The sequence below is a fragment of the Bos javanicus genome, chromosome 27, assembly GCF_032452875.1.
Source record: "Bos javanicus breed banteng chromosome 27, ARS-OSU_banteng_1.0, whole genome shotgun sequence".
NCBI lineage: Eukaryota > Metazoa > Chordata > Mammalia > Artiodactyla > Bovidae > Bos > Bos javanicus.
The window spans coordinates 15,146,943-15,163,862 of record NC_083894.1 but is presented as its reverse complement, the minus strand read 5'-3'; the positions used below and the strand labels follow the sequence as shown (position 1 = coordinate 15,163,862).

At 44.8% G+C, this 16,920-nt stretch overlaps 1 protein-coding gene across 2 annotated transcripts in view; it reads left to right on the top strand.

The window, feature by feature from the left end:
* Positions 1 to 700: 700 nt before the first annotated feature.
* The window catches only part of CENPU (centromere protein U), a 47,418-nt gene continuing 31,198 nt past the window's right edge, over positions 701 to 16,920 (top strand). Inside the window, exons 1-3 of one of the 2 annotated variants that reach the window (XM_061404169.1) lie at positions 701 to 801; positions 3,702 to 3,750; positions 6,429 to 6,546. In XM_061404169.1, coding sequence (XP_061260153.1) covers positions 770 to 801; positions 3,702 to 3,750; positions 6,429 to 6,546 — 199 coding nt within the window. In that variant the 5' untranslated portion in view covers positions 701 to 769. Of the gene's footprint in view, positions 802 to 3,239; positions 3,434 to 3,701; positions 3,751 to 6,428; positions 6,547 to 16,920 lie in introns of those variants that run through there. The other variant, XM_061404168.1, reaches the window with a different exon arrangement.

Below are 16,920 nucleotides of genomic sequence, written 5' to 3'. Positions count from 1 at the left end.
CATCCAAGAAATCATAGCCAGATCCAATGTCATGAAGCCTTTACCCTGTGTTTTCTTCTACGAGTTTCAGCTCTTACAGTTAGGTCTTTGACCCATTTAAGTTCATTTTTACTTATGGTGTGATAAAAAGTCCAACATCATTCTTTTGCAGGATTATACGTTTTTAAAGAGAAAGCAGAGAATCAGAGCATATTAGAAGGGGTCCTCCCCGTTTACGAATAAAAACACTGGGGTAGAAATAAAATAATAAGCCAAGCTCACACAGCTGATTCAGTACCAGCGGTACTGAAAGCCTAATCCTGTCAATTTTCAATGCACGACACCAGACAACTGCGCAGGCGCCTAAGCACCCGGCGAGAGGACAACGGGTTTGGATTCGCCCCTCGGCGGCGAGCTCGCGCTTAGGTAGCTTTACGGCAGTGGCTCCTCCCTTCCCCAACCCGGGGGCGGGCCCTGGCGGAAAACTTGCATGGCGGACGGATAGGCAGAAAAACCAGGTAAGGATTTAGCGTCTCGAGGGGGCGGGGACCGTCAGCAACTAGTTGTAAGGCGTGGACTCCAGCTCTGTTCTCGCATATTCCAGGCTGCATTTTCTCTAGCGCTTTAGGATGGGGCGGAGCCCCGGCCCTCAGACTTACAGAGCCGGGAGGTGGGGCCGGGGACGTGTTGGGGGCGGGGCGTTTCTGCATGCTCGGCCCGGATTGGCCGCCGGGAGTAGCGCGAGGTTTGGCGGGAGTTTTTGCGTTGGCGCCGAGCGCTGCGGGCTGGAATGGATCGGCCACGGCCTACGCGGCTGTCGCAGTAAGTTCTGCGGGCCGTCGTAGCGCCGCCGGGGTCCCCCCCCCTTTATTTTCCTCTTCCTCCGGGCTTGGGCTTCTCGAGCTCCCTGGCTCTACCTCTGCGCACCGTGTCCGAGCGACTGACCGCCCGGGGCCTTTCTGTAAAGTGGGGATAACGTCCCCACCGTGACAGAATTGCTGGGAGGTTGAAAGGCGTCCGCTTACAGCCGTGTCTGGCGCGGGGAGAGGCGTCGGCTAGCGTCCCCTTACTTTGTGCGGATGAACGTGCTCTAAAGTAGATGCCAGGTGTTCTGAAACTATCCCACGAATAGTAACTTAAGGAGTACCTACTACTTGCCAGAATTCACCTTCTAGCAAGAACACTAGCATTGACACTCGGGCTGGAGTCAGTATGCTTATTTTCAAGACCCTGCTTGTTTTTGTAACACAAACCACAGACTGTAAAGCTGAACTAAGTCGGCGGGGGAGCCCAGGCTGCCGCTTGTTATTTTTAAAGGGGGGGACTCCAGCCAGGATGGTTCAAGCTTTTTTTTTTTAAGCTGAAAAGATATGCAGGTTAAAATACGTTGCCTATCTGCTCTCTAAAACGTTATTTTTCTCGGAGTCATTGGCAAGTGTCTCTGGAGGTGTTTGTAGATACAGCGTGAGGGTGCAGGAGAGCCAGTGTAGGGAACAGGCTGAAGCAGGACAAAGCAGGGTGGTGGAGTAAACAGACTAGGCTCCTGTGGCCAGCGGGTAGGACCATACTCCCCCAGTACAGAGGAGGATTGGGAAGGAATAAAATGCTTGAGACTCAGCTGACAGTGGTGTTGGTTTGGTCGCTAAGTTATGCCCGACTCCTGCAACCCCATGGACTGTGGCCTGCCGGGCTCCTCTGTCCATGGGATTCTATAGACAAGAATACTGGAGTGGGTTGCCATTTCCTTCTCCAGGGGATATTCCCAACCCAGGAATTGAACCCGGGTCTCCTGCATTGCAGGCAGATTCTTTACCAGCTGATCTATGAAAGGTGAACTTTATCAGATATGCCAGTAGGGAGTTTCTCTCTCCCTCCCCGCCACCCCCAAGCGGTAAACACACATAGAGCATTTTTGCCTTTGATTGAGACTCATGAAGTTTGTTCATCCCTCCCCCTGAAATGCACTGGTATGCCTACACCAAAATTTTTCCATGTGTTATCACAGGGGTTTCTATCTTTTGGTAGCCTCACCTTCCTCCTAGCCTAAGGTGAGGAGGAAACGACCACGTTGTTGAGCACAGACAAGGCAGGAAAGAGTGGGTTAAGACCTTATACGATGTGGCTTCTAGTCCTGTTACTTGGCTGTGACCACTGATGTCATTTAACTTTTCTGAACCCCCAAATCATAAAGGCTGTGAAACGAATATCTGCTCCATCTTCTTTTTTGGGTCCGAGAATCAAATAAAGGATTGGTTTTTCAAATTGTGGTGTCTTGACCAGCATCAGCAGCCCCGGGAACTTGTTAGCAATGCAGGTTCCATCAGGGGCCATCCCAGGTTTATTGAATCAGCCGTTCTGGAGGTGGAGCCAAGCAGTCTTAACAGCTTTCCAGGTGATTCTGATTCCTGATGTTTGAGACCCACTCCTCAGTTTTCCAACTTTTTCTTTTTACTGTAATTCACAGTATTAATATTTTACATCACAATGGATATACAAGTGTGCACGTATGATAAAACACAAGTTTTAAGAAATCTTAATTTTATGTCCCCTTGTATTTCCTTAAAATGCTAGAACAAGAAGAAAATTTTTAAAGGAAACAACAGCAAAACGAATTTTTAAAAAAGCTGGGGGAAACCTTGACATGACAGGGCAATTGATAACATTTGGATATGGACTGTAAATTAGACAATGATGTCAGTGTTAAATTTCTTGCTTTGGAAATTGTGCTGTGACTACACAGGATAATGCCCTCTTAGAAAAGACACACGTGTGTCCCCAGGTTACCATACACAGACACACAGGAAGCCGGTGAGACAAAATGAACAGTGGGTGAAGTGGGGTAAAGGGTGTACAGAAGGTTCTCAGGCTCTTCTCAACAATTTTTCTCTTTAAGTTTGAAGTTATATCACATAAAGAGTTAGGTAAAGAATTACTTGTTCAGACACTAAATGGACTTTGCTCTCTGCTAACGGCTGTGTGCAGGATGTCCTGTTCCCTGGCACCACGCTGGAGCACATAGGGTACTCAGCCCACGGTCACTGGCAGGGGTATTTCCCGTGTTGCTTATTTTCACTTTTTCTTTGGGTCTCTGTTGTGACATCTGGTTTACTTAAGCTGATTAAAGATGCAACTTTATCCTTTCATCCTGATGCCCTCTGGAGGGATCCTGAAGGGGAGGGAAGAGGGCAGCTCTGGGTGTGGACTGACAGCAGATTTTATCATAGGCTTCCCTCCTTCCCAGCCACCTGCGGCTTTGGGCAAACATGCTTCTGGATGGAGGGATTCACTTCTACCTGGAGGACCATTAAGGAGCTAAATGAGAACACCTGTGTGAGAGAGCCAGGCACGGGATGCATCGGGGTCCGGTGCTTAAGGAAGAGGCACCTCTAGCACATTTCTGCGGGATGCCAGCCTTGGCTGTTGATGTGACTTCAGGGACACGGGTGATGGCAGGGTTAGTTCTCTGTGCCCTGAGGGCAGAGCTATGTTATTTATATGTGGGTAGTATGATTTGGCCTATAAACTATTTATGCGTGGGAGATGTGGCTTCTGCTTTCCAAAGGGTTTGCCATTACCTGAATTTCATCACGTGCACATTGTTAGTGCAACTAACAAGGAGAGTAACTTGGAAAGAAAATACTTGGACTCCATCGCCAGTTCTAGTGTTTCCCCAGTTATTTTTAAGTATTTCCTAACTTGTGTGTGTGTTTGCTCTTTCCTAGTGCGAGATTTTCGAAGAACCATTCAGGCAGAACACATTCCATGAAAGATGTAAGTTATCATTACATATTTTAATATAATGCTCGTAATTGAAAATGCAAAATAACATTTTGTGGGAGACTCAGTATTCCGTCGACTTGGTAAGCTCTATTTTCTTGTAGTGGAAAAGTATATTCATTTTCCTTGTGTTCGTTCCAGTACAAGTGAGAGAGCATTAACATTTTAAATCTTTTTTTCTGGGCCTAGGTTTCATTTTCATTTGGATAATTGGCATCGTTTAAAAATTGTGCAGTGTTCTGTATTTTGCTTTTTTCACTCGTAGCCATTTCTCCATGTTAATAGTTTTCCACAGTTATGGTCTCATCATCTTCCATGTAGTTTTACTCACATGGTATTTTTACTGTAGGCTGGGGTGAGCCTTAGAAATAAATGTGTGAAGGCAGGGACATTTCTTTAATACTCTCAGCTCACTTCATGTGCTTTTCCAGCAGCTTGTTGAGTTGGCCTCAGAGATTCACATGAAACGCCTTAGGCAGTGTCTGCTTGGGGGTGCCCAGCCCTTGGGGGTTCTCCCTGCTCTGTGCCCCGCCCCTGATTCTCTCTCTTGGGGGGGTGTCTCCCCCTGCTTCCCTAGGCCCCTGGCTTTGGAGGGGGCCCTTTTCTGCCCTGGGAAGTCCTGGGGTCCCTCTGCAGCCCCACCGCAGCCCGCCCGTTCTTTGGATGGGTTTCTCCAGCTTCCTGTCCTCTTCTTGGGAAGGCAGCTGCCGTACATGGCTGGGGGCCTTTTTGCTCAGGGAGGCCAGAGGATCCGTCAGCTCTCCTTCAACGTTCCTTCTAACCCCAAACACCCCTTGGGTGGTTTTGCACTGAGGGTCTGTGAGTGCTAGTTTTTGTTTGGAGTCTTACTCTATCTCCAGAATTTCCACTAATTTTTTTGTCTGTTAATGGCTCCCTCCACATTGTCCAGAGCTACTGAATGTAGCTTTCTATGTGTTGTGGTCTTTCATGAGGATGTAGGGGGCAATCTTCATGGGGCTTATTAGTATATTGCCCTGTAAGTCTCTTTCCTGCAGTCAGGAGTTTTACCCCTGTGTATCCTCAAAGCTGAGGAAGGCTTTCTTACCTCTCCTTGCTGTTCTTTGGAACTCTGCATTCAGATGAGTATATCTTTCCTTTTCTCCTTTGCCTCTAGCTTCTCTTCTTTTCACAGCTATCTGTAAGGCCTCCTCAGACAACCATTTTGCCTTTTTGCATTTCTTTTTCTTGGGGGTGGTCTTGATCATTGACTCCTGTACAGTGTTATGAACTTTCGTCCATAGTTCTTCAGGCACTCTTATCAGATCTAATCCCTTGACTCTATTTGTCACTTTCACTATATAATCGTAAGGGATTTGATTTTAGTCATTCCTGAATAGTCTAGTGGTTTTCCCTACTTTCTTCAATTTAAGTCTGAATTTTGCAATAAGGAGTTCAATCAATCTAATTTCGATATTGACCATCTGGTGATGTCCACGTGTAGAGTCGTCTCCCGTGTTGTTGGAAGAAGGAGTTTGCTATGACCAGTGCATCCTCTTGGCAAAACTCTGTTAGCCTTTGCCCTGCTTCGTTTTGTACTCCAAGGCCAAACTTGCCTGTTACTCCAGGTATCTCTTGACTTCCTACTTTTGCATTCCAGTTCCCTATGATGAAAAGGACATCTTTTTTGGATTTTAGTTCTAGAAAGCCTTGTAGGTCTTCAAAGAACCATCCAACTTCAGCTTCTTCAGCATTAGTGGTTGGGGCATAGACTTGGATTACTGTCATATTGAATGGTCTGCCTTGGAAATGTCGTTTTTGAGATTGCATCCAAGTACTGCATTTCAGACTCTCTTGTTGACTCTGAGGGCTATTCCATTTCTTCTAAGGGGGTCTTGCCCACAGTAGTAGATATGATGGTCATCTGAATTAAATTCACCCATTCCAGTCCCTTTTAGTTCACTGATTGCTAAAATGTGGATGTTCACTCTTGCCATCTCCTGTTTGTCCACTTCCAATTTACCTTGGTTCATGGACCTAAAAACATCTGGGAACTTTGGGCTAAGTGGCTATTTCTGGGGAGCAAGCCCCTGGTGGCTTAGGAGTGGCCGGCTGTGGCCCTGTGAGCTAAGGATGGTTTTTACATTTTTAAATGACTGAAGTAAAATCAAAGAAGACTATCTCACGGCATGTGAAAACATGAAGTTCAGATTTCAGGATCCATAAGGCTGAATTGCAGCACGACTGTGCTTTTTCTGCACGGCCCCGTCTGCTTCCACACCACGACGGCTGAGCTGCCGCAGAGCCTCATGGTCCACGGTCTTGGGTACAAGGGACCCTTGAACAACACAGGTTTGAGCTGGGAGGATCCACTCTACCTGCACTGTTCTCAGTAGTAGGTTCTACACTATCCACAGGTGGTTGAAACCCCCGCAGGTGGAACCTCGAATAAGGAAGCCAGCTGCCAGGGTCATATGGGGATTTTCTACCGTGTGGAGGCTGGGCGCCCCAGCCCCTGCGTTGTTCAGTGGTCAACTGTATTTACTCCCTGGTTCTTTCTAGAAAAGTTCCCCAACCCCACCTTAGATCCCCAAGAGTGCGAAGACTCGCTCCGTAGGCACCGGTGACAGCAGCAGCGTCCTTGCCATGCAGATCGGCTTTGTGATGTTCTTGTTATGGCCAATCCAGTGACTTTGAACTTCATTCACTTTCAGAAAGCTGGCCGGAAGCACAGGCCTCTGGATGTATTTGATTTTCCTGATCATTCTCAGCTCTCAAGCCTCAGCAGGCTGGGTGAAAACGAGAAAGATGAAGAATCCTATGAAACCTTTGGTTAGTATTTTTAATCTATATTTTGAAAACTTTAAAGTATTTCGAGCAACAGCATTTAGGCTAATTACTAATAAAAATGTAGAAATGCCTTCACATACAAAAGCAAGGTGGTCCACACATGAATACAGTGTTCTGGGGAGTATTTGATAATTTGAATTAATTTTTCTCACTTCTGGGTACCCCGAAACTAAAAAAGTGGGGCTCTCCTGGTAGCTCTGGTCAGCAAGCCAGACATATGTTGGGCTCCTGTTATATGACTTTGTAACGAGGGATGTAGACTAATATTTCTCACTTCATACCTCCAGTAGTCACGTGGAAATGAGCTTTAATTTAGGGAGGAGCAGAAGGATATTCTTCCTTTTCTTAGACACAGGAAGGCGGAGGATGCTGCAGGAGAGCTTCACGCATGGGCCCAGAGTGTCTGGGAGACAGCGCCGCCACTGGCGGGCCAGGGAACGGTGTGTGACCTGCCCGGGCGGGCCTGCTCTGTCCGTCATTGGCCATTCCAGAGGCCAGAGGTGATAGAGAAGGGCTGGTATGCCCACATCTAGAACAGCTGCTGCTGCTGCTGCCAAGTCGATTCAGTCGTGTCCGACTCTGTGCGACCCCATAGACGGCAGCCCACCAGGCTCCCCCGTCCCTGGGATTCTCCAGGCAAGAACACTGGAGTGGGTTGCCATTTCCTTCTCCAATGCATGAAAGTGAAAACTGAAAGTGAAGTTGCCAGTCGTGTCCGACTCTTAGCGACCCCATGGACTGCAGCCTAACAGGCTCTTCCATCCATGGGATTTTCCAGGCAAGAGTACTGGAGTGGGGTGCCATTGCCTTCTCCTAACACACACACAAAAAGAAATTGAATTTATTCTAAATGAGGTGGGAAACTTGAATCAAAGTAGGGGTAAAATAAAACCTGTTTAACTTATGAATCTCATATATTAATTTACATTTTTTTCTTGAGTTGTCATATGCAAACATACAGCATATGTTGTAGGAGTAAGTTTCAAGGGAATTTTGACAACATAAACCTTCTCACATACTTTTTATTTGGTGTCTAGTATTTTGAGTCTTAATTTTTGTTAATAAAGAAAATTATTGTACTTCTGGCATGATGAAAAGTGATCATTACCAGAACATCTTTTATAGTGACCTGTAAAATGTTTTAATTTCTTACCTAAAAGAAATCTAAATGTAAAAGGTCTGAATCTAAAAGAAATCATAATTTTAAAAATTGAGATGTAATTCACATGCCGTACAATTCACCGTTTTAAAGTGTACGGTTCAGTTCAATTTTAGTTTAGTCACAAGATGGTACAGCCATCACTGTTTTCTATTTCAAGACGTTTTAATCATCCCAGAAAGAAACTCCACGTCCACTAGTAATTTCTCTGGAGCCCTTTGGCAACCATGAACCTGTTTCTTGTCTCCGTGAATCTGTCTGTTCTGAACATTTAAATAGCTTCTTATACGAGGTATGTGGTCATTTGTGACTGGCTTCTTTTATTTAGGGTAGTAGTTTTAAGGTTCATCTACATGGTAGTAAATATCAGTATTTTATTCCTAAAAATTCTTACAGGTCAATAATCCATGGTTTGGATAGGCCTCATTTTCTTTTTTTTCAAAATTTGTTTTTAATTAAAAAAAATGTTTACACAGTTTTAAGGCTTGCTTTCCATTTACAGTTACTATAAAATCTTGGCTGTATTCTCAGTGTTGTACAGGACATCTGAGCCCAGTCACACCCAGTGGTCTGTACCTCTCATCCCCTCCTGTACTGCCTTCTCTCCCCTCCCCACTGGTGACCACTGGTTTTTTCTCTGTATCTGGGAGTCTGCTGCTTTTCGTTATATTCACTAGTTTGTTGTATTTTTCCGTTTCACACATAAGTGATATCACACAGTATCTGTCTTTCTCGTCTGACTGACTTCTCTTAGCATTCTGCCCAGGAAGTTACTAGAAAACACTCACCTAGGTGTCACCTCCCAGATGCAGAAGCAGAATGTTGCCACCAGGATGGAAGCACTCTTCCCTCTTTCTGGATGTAAAGTGACCCCTATCATCTTTCTAACATTTTGTTTTAGTTTTGCCTGTTTTTGAACTTTATATAAATGCTCTCATACATTATATATTCTCTTTTCTGGCTCTTTTGCTCACTTATTTCCTTTTGTGAAATCATCTAAACAGCTCTGAAAAGTAAAAGTGAAAGTCGCTCAGTCCTGTCCCACTTTTTGGGACCCCATGGACTACACGGTCCGTGGAATTCTCCAGGCCAGAACACTGGAGTGGGTAGCCTCTTGTCCAGGGGATCTTCCCAACCCAGGGATTGAACCCAGGTCTCCCACATCGCAGGCGGATTCTTTACCAGCTGAACTACAAGGGAAGCCTATGAATACTGGAGTGGGTAGCCTAACCCTTCTCCAGCGGATCTTCCCGACCCAAGAATCGAACCAGGGTCTCTTGCGTTGCAGGTGGATTCTTTGACAACTACCTACCAGGGAAGCCCCTAAACAGCTATAGATAGTGGTGGTTTGTTCATTTCCATTGGTGTGAGTTGCTACATTGTATGATGATGCCACACATTAGTCATGCAAACTAATCTTGAAAATAATTGTTTTTTGGTTTTGTGGAACAACACTGTGATGATCATTCCTGTATGTTTCTTTATTTTTTTTTAATTGGATTGTAATTGCTTTACAATGTAGTGTTAGTTTCTGCTGTAATACCTGTTTGTTTTTCTGACTTCCTTCACAGGGTCTAGGTTCATCCACCTCGCTTGTAACTGACTCAAATTCGTTCCTTTTGATGGTTGAATAATACTGTGTTGTGTATATATACTACACCTTCTTTATGCACTCATCTGTCAGTGGACATCTAGGTTGCTTTCTTGTCCTGTCCATTGTAAATAGTGCTGCAGTGAACATTGGTGTACATGTGGCCTTCTGAATTATGGTTTTCTCAGTATATATGCCCAGAAGTAGGATTACTGGGTCATATGGTAGATTTTTCTTTGTTTTTAAGGAAATCTACATACCATTCTCCAGAGTCCCTGTATCAATTTACAGTCCCATCAGCAGTGTAGGATTGTTTCATTTTCTCCACATCCTCTCCAGCATGTATTCTTTGTAGATTTTTTGATGGTGGCCACTCTGACCAGCATGAAGTGATGTTGTTCAGTTGCTCAGTCGTGTCCAACTCTTTGTGACCCTGTAGACTGCAGCACGCCAGGCTTCCCTGTCCTTCACCATCTCCCAGAGCTTGCTCAAACTCAAGTCCATTGAGTCAGTGATGCCATCCAACCATCTCATCCTCTGTCGTCCCCTTCTCCTCCTTCCTTCAATCTTTCCCATCATCAGGGTCTTTTCCAATGAGTCTGCTCTTAGCATCAGGTGGCCAAAGTACTGGAGCTTCTTTAGCTTCCTTCCAATGAATATTTAGGGTTGATTTCCTTTAGAATTGAATGGTTTGATCTCCTTGCAGTCCACGGGACTCTCAAAACACAGTTCAAAAGCATCAGTTCTTCAGGGCTCAGCCTTCTTTATGGTCAAGCTCTCACATCCATACATGATTTCTGGAAAAACCATAACTTTTGAGACATTTGTCCGCAAAGTGCTATCTCTGCTTTTTAATATGCTTTCTAGGTTGGTCATAGCTTTTCTTCCAAGGAGCAGGTGTCTTTTAATTTCATGGCTGCAGTCACCATCTGCAGTGATTTTGGAGCCTAAGAAAATAGTCTGTCCCTGTTTCCATTGTTTACCCATCTATTTGCCATGAAGTGATGGGACCAGATGCCATTATCTTAGTTTTTGAATGCTGAGTTTTAAGCCAGCTTTTTCACTCTCTTTCACCTTTATCAGTGGCTCTTTAGTTCCTCTTTGCTTTTTGCCATTAGGGTGGTGTCATCTGCATATCTGAAATTATTGATATTTCTCCCAGCAGTCTTGATTCCAGCTTGTGCTTCATCCAGCCTGTCACTTTGCATGATGTACTCTGCATATAAGTTAAATAAGTAGGGTGATAATATACAACCTTGATGTACTCCTTTCCCAGTTTTGAACCAGTTCATTATTCCATGTCCGGTTCTAACTGTTGCTTCTTGATCTGTATACAGGTTTCTCAGGAAACAGGTAAGGTGGTCTGGTATTCCCATCTCTCTAATATTTTTCCACAGTTGTGATCCACACATTCAAAAGCATTGTCATAGTTTATGAAGCGGAAGTAGATGTTTTTCTGGAATTCCCTTGTTTTTTCTTTGATCCAGCGAATATTGGCAATTTGATCTCTGGCTCCTCTGCCTTTTCTAAATCCAGCTTGTACACCTGGAAGTTCTCGGTTCATGTATTGTTGAAGCCTAGCTTGAAGGATTTTGAGCATTACTTTGCTAGTGGGTGAAATGAGCCCTGTTGTGCTGCAGTTTGAACATTCTTTGGCATTGCCCTTCTTTGGGCTCAGATCATGAACTCCTTATTGCCAAATTCAGACTTAAAGAAAGTAAGGAAAACCACTAGGCCATTCAGGTATGACCTAAATCAAATCCCTTATGATTATACAGTGGAAGTGACAAATAGATTCAAGGGATTAGATCTGATAGAAAGAATGCCTGAAGATCTATGAGTGAAAGTTCATAACACTGTACAGGAGGCCATGACCAAAACCGTCCCCAAGAAAAAGAAACACAGCAAGGCAAAATGGTTGTCTGAGAAGTCTTCACAAATAGCTGAGAAAAGAGAAGTGAAAGGCAAAGGATAAAAGGAAAGATATACCCATCTGAATGGAGAGTTCCAAAAAATAGCAGGGAAATATAAGAAAGCCTTCTTAAGAGAACAATGCAAAGAAATAGAGGAAAACAATAGAATGGGTAAGACTAAAGATCTCTTCAAGTAAATTGGAGATACCAAGGGAATATTTCATGCAAAGATGGGCACGATAAAGGACAGAAATGGCATGGACCTAACAGAAGCAGAAGATACTAAGAATAGGTGGCAAGAATACACAGAGGAACTATACAGAAAAGGTCTTAATGAAACCACAATGGTGTGATCACTCATCTAGAGCCATACATCCTGGAGTGTGAAGTCAAATGGACCTTAGGAAGCATCACTATGAACAAAGCTAGTGGAGGTGATGGAATTCCAGCTGAGCTATTTCAAATCCTAAAAGATGATGCTATAAAAGTGCTGCACTCAATATGCCAGCAAATTTAGGCCACAGTACTGGAAAGGGTCAGTTTTCATTCCAGTCCAGAAGGAAATGCCAAAGACTGTTCAAACTATCGCACAATTGCGCTCAACTGTACCCTTTGTCCCCCCTTGGTCTTGTTGCCAGGTCTCTTTGGAAATTGAGTATCTTGAGTGTAGTGGTAGAAGGGGCAAGGGCTGGGAACAATGCCATTTCTGTTACGGGCATCAGAGCTGCTTTCTTTGCATCCCAATCTGCCCAGTTGCTTCCTTGGATAATTTGAGAAATTCCCTTTGATGCTTGTGGCAGTGAATGACTGCTACGTATTTTGGTTTTTGAGCTGCTTCTATCAAATGCAAAGTCTCAGCCTCATACTTTATAGAGGAATTTCTTGTATTTGAAAGTTCTTTTTTTTTTTCCTGATAGCTCCACTAGCATGTAAAGCATGAGCCTGTGTATATATTTATAATTTATCCTTTCTCTAGGGTTAAGGCTCAGGTGAGAGCTGTCGGTTCAGTCTTCTGGGCTGGAGTGTAGGCCAGGAAAGGTTTTGCTTCTTGGACACTCAGCACTCACGGTAGTGTCCCCTGCCCTCCTGACTCCGTCCTTAATAAAGCTGCTGCTGTCAGAAAACCATTCGTCCTTGGTTTCCTGTAGCTTGGTCTCTTAGATTAGGCCTACAGGAATAAACCTGGTCAAGGGTTCTGAGGCAAGAGTCTGCTAGCTGTGGGCTCTCATCAGGCTTAAGCATAGCCAAGTTGAGGGTATGGAAAGTTTTGTAGGTTAGTTCTCATGATTTAAGGATCACAGTGTGGTATTAGTAAGACGGCCTTCAGTTAGCCAGTAGTGACCTGTAATCTCCTGAATCCCTTGTACTTGATGACGGGACTGGACTGCTGCTGCTGTCCAAAAGTAATCTTGTTAGCTTCTTCCACTAATCGATGGCGGCTACTGCCTGGAGACAGCCAGGCCAACCTTGGGCCATGAGATCTAGCTGTTTGGAAAAATGCCCAATAGGCTCAGAATCTTCTCCAGCTTCTGTATAAGAACCCCAGAGCAGTGCCGTGCTTTTCAGCCACATACAGGATGAATGGCGCTTTCAGATTGGAGTGACCGGGAGCAGGGGCTCTGGTGAGGGTCTGGTTGTATAATCATGTGAAGCCTTTTCTTATTCCTCATTCTAAAGTAATGGTTCTATAACTGAGCATTAGTCACTTGATACCGAGGCTTAGCCATTGGCCCAAATTTTGGAATCCAAACTCTACAGAATCCTATCATGTGCAAAAAGGTAGAGATGTGTCTTTTTTTTTTTAATTTATTTTTAATTGAAGGATAATTGCTTTACAGAATTGTGTTGGTTTCTGCCAAACATTATCAATCAAACCTAGGTATACATATGTCCCCTCACTTTTGAACCTCCCTCCCATCTCTCTCCCCATCCCACCCCTCTAGGTTGATACAGAGCCCCTATTTGAGTTTCCTGAGCCATACAGCAAATTCCCATAGGCTATCTGTTTTACAAATGGTGATGTTAAGTTTCCATGTTGCTCTCTCCATATATCTCACCTTCTCCTTCCCCCTCACCCCGTGTCCATAAGTCTGTGCTCTGTATCTGTTTCTCCATTGCTGCCCTGCAAATAATTTCATCAGTACCATCTTTCTAGATTCCATATATATATGTTAGTGTACAGTATTTGTTTTTCTTTTTCTGACTTACTTTACTTTGTATAATAGGCTCTAGGTTCAGCCACCTCATTAGAACTGACTCAGATGTGTTCCTTTTTATGGCTGAGTAATATTCCATTGTGAAATATTACTTTCCAAATTTCTCCTTTCCATTGTGAAAGGAGAGTGAAAAAGCTGGCTTAAAACTCAGCATTCAGAAAACTTAGATCGTGGCATCCAGTCCCATCACATATGGCAAATAGATGGGGAAACAATGACAGACTTTATTTTCTGGGGCTCCAAAATCACTGCAGATGGTGACTGCAGCCATGAAATTAAAAGACGCTTGTTCCTTGGAAGAAAAGCTATCACAAACCTAGACAGTGTATTGAAAAGCAGAGATATTATTTTTCCGACAAAGGTCCATCTAGTCAAAGCTATGGTTTTTCCAGTAGTCATGTATCGATGTGAAAGTTGGACCATAGAGAAAGCTGAGTGTCGAAGAATTGATGCTTTTGAACTGTAGTGTTGGAGAAGACTCGTGAGAGTCCCTTGGACTACAAGGAGATGCAACCAGTCCATCCTAAAGGAAATTAGTCCTGAATATTCATTGGAAGGACTGATGCTGAAGCTGAAACTCCAGTACTTTGGCCACCTGATGCGAAGAACTTACTCATTAGCAAAGACCCTGATTCTGGGAAAGTTTGAAGGCAGGAGGAGAAGGGGACAACAGAGGATGAGATGGTTGGATGGCTTTACCAACTCAATGGACATGAGTTTGAGCAAGCTCTGGGAGTTGGTGAAGGACAGGGAAGCCTGGTGTGCTGCAATCCATGGGGTTGCAAAGAATTGGACACGACTGAGGGACTGAACTGAATATTCCATTGTGTATACTGCTGTGGCTGCTGGTTAGTCTCTTCAGTCATGTCCAACTCTATGGACTGAAACCTGCCAGGCTCCTCTGTCCATGGGATTCTCTAGGCAAGAATGCTAGAGTGGGTTGCCATGCCCTCCTCCAGGGGATCTTCCTGACTAAGGGATCAAACCTGCGTCTCCTGCATTGCAGGCTGATTCTTTACTGTTGAGCCAGCAGCTATAGCCTTTTATCCATTCATCTGTCCATGGACATCTATGTTGCTTCCATGTTCTAGCTATTGTGAATGGTGCTGCAGTGAACATTGGGGTACACGTGTCTTTTTCAACTTCGGTTTCCTCAGTAACAGAGATGTTTAGTCATTGTGTTCAACTCTTTTGAGGCCTGGTAGGCTGCAGCTTGCCAGGCTTCTCTGCCCTGGAGAGTTCCCAGGCAAAAATTTCGGAGTGGGTTACCATTTCCCTCTCCATGGGATCTTCCTGACTAATCAATTAAACTCATGTCTGCTGCATTGCAGGCAGATCTTTGCAGTACTTAGGTCCAAATATAGCTTGTTTTCTATATGGAGATAATTGTCTATTCCTGGGGTTTATAGTATATACTAGATATTTAATTCATTGCTTGGGGATTTGTCATGCTTTTGAGAGGCTCTGTAGCCCCAGGGACATCATGGCTTTGATCTAAGTGGTGCTTTGATCTGAGAGCCCCACGGGGAGGTGCATATTAATATGTCGTGTGAACCGTAGAACAACCCGTTCTTTTACGTGTGTCTCCCATAGTTACGTCCTTAGGGCCTGGGAGATCAAGTGTGGGCTGTCCTGAAACCCCTGAGACAATACTGTCCAAGTGTATTATTGCTGTTTGGCCTACTGCTGCTGCTAAGTTGCTTCAGTAGTGTCCGACTCTGTGCGACCCCATAGGCGGAAGCCCACCAGGCTCCCCCATCCCTGGGATTCTCCAGGCAAGAACACTGGAGTGGGTTGCCATTTCCTTCTCCAATGCATAAAAGTGAAAGTGAAGTCGCTCAGTCGTGTCCAACTCTTCGCAGCCCCATGGACTGGAGCCTACCAGGCTCCTCTGTCCATGGGATTTTCCAGGCAAGAGTACTGGAGTGGGGTGCCATTGCCTTCTCCGTATTTGGCCTGAGTGGAAGTCAAACAGTTGTGAGGGGGGATAGGCTTGGATGCAAGAAAAGGGATCTTGAGGTTGAGCTCAGTAAACCATTTAGCATCCTCAGGAATTGGGCTAATGTTTTATAAGTATTGGCCACGGTGGGTGAATAGGGCCCACAGCATCATTTCCTGCTCTGAGGTCTTGTACCACTCTACTTTCCCCAGTTGGTTGAATTACTGGAAAATAGGAGTATTGCATAGAGACTGGCATGGCACCATGTAAGAGGCCATGTAAGAATTTATGGATGAGGAGTTGTAAACCTTTCTTTGTTTCTAGTTTCATGGGATATTGTCTCTTGTTAGGGACAGTGGCTTCTGGCCTAAGGCTGATTCTTTCAGATTGGGCATTGAGGGCCCTCCTGGGTACGCATTGTTCCCAAAATGCAGGTTCACTCCTTGTAGAATATGGCTGGGAATAGGACCTTGCTCTTTTCATTGGCCTCCTGTAGTCAGAGTCAAAATATGGGGCTGTTCGAGGTATCCTAATTGTTCACTGCTCCCAGGAGAACCCAGAAGGTCCCCTCTCTGTTAGTACACTGAGGGACAACCAGAAAGGCAGGTGACATCAGACACTTTAGATTGGCCCGGGAGAAGCCCAGTGAGGTAATGGATGAGAGACTTTCCATCAACAGCAGTCACTGGGCAGCTTTTGGAGGAAAGAGGCCCCGCTTGAAAAATCAGGAAGAAGTAAGTGCCTCAGGTATCAATTAAAAATCCATCCTCTTACCTGTCATGTCAGGAACTACCCAGAGCCCCTCGATGCAGATAGACATCTCAGAGCGAGCCCCCTGAATCCCCCCATCAGTTTAGCTTGAGCCCTGGCCTGTCTTCCTCATGTTGGGCTCTCTCTCCTACTCAGCTTGAACTCCATTATTAAATACCCAAAGGCCACCTCTAGGAGTTGGGTCATCAGGGTTTGTTGCGTAATTGTACCTTCTGGAGTTTCTGTGTAGTATCAAGGGCAGACTGACTGATCAAATGTTGTCATAGCTGGGATTTGCCCTTGGGATTGGAGAGTTCAATGTTAATCAGTTTTCCAGAAGCCTCCACAAGTGGTCCCTGAAAGAAGGCTGGATTTTCTTTTTCTTCTTGGGTCACTCCTTGAACCCTTTCATAGTTAATTGCATTTTTGATAGGTTTTTTCATCCCTTCAAATAACACAATGGATCACGTGTTTCATGGCTTCTGTCCCATCCCTGGATTCACAATACCAGTGGGGCTCCTGACTTTGGACCGTGTCTCCATCCGTAACAAAATGTTCGGGTTGGTCAAGCTGGTACTATGCCACTGGACTGCTGCCCACATGCTCTGCTTTTCCTCAGGTCCAGAGCAAGTATTCTAGTAGGACTGTTTGGACATCCTCCCAGTCAAAGGCCAGAGTTAGGGCCTGAAACCCTGCAACAAACTGACTGTTGTCTTCAGTATTACCGGCCCAGTCTTAGCATTGGACTAAATCAGTTCAAGAGGATGGCGCGTGTTCTCGGACTGTCC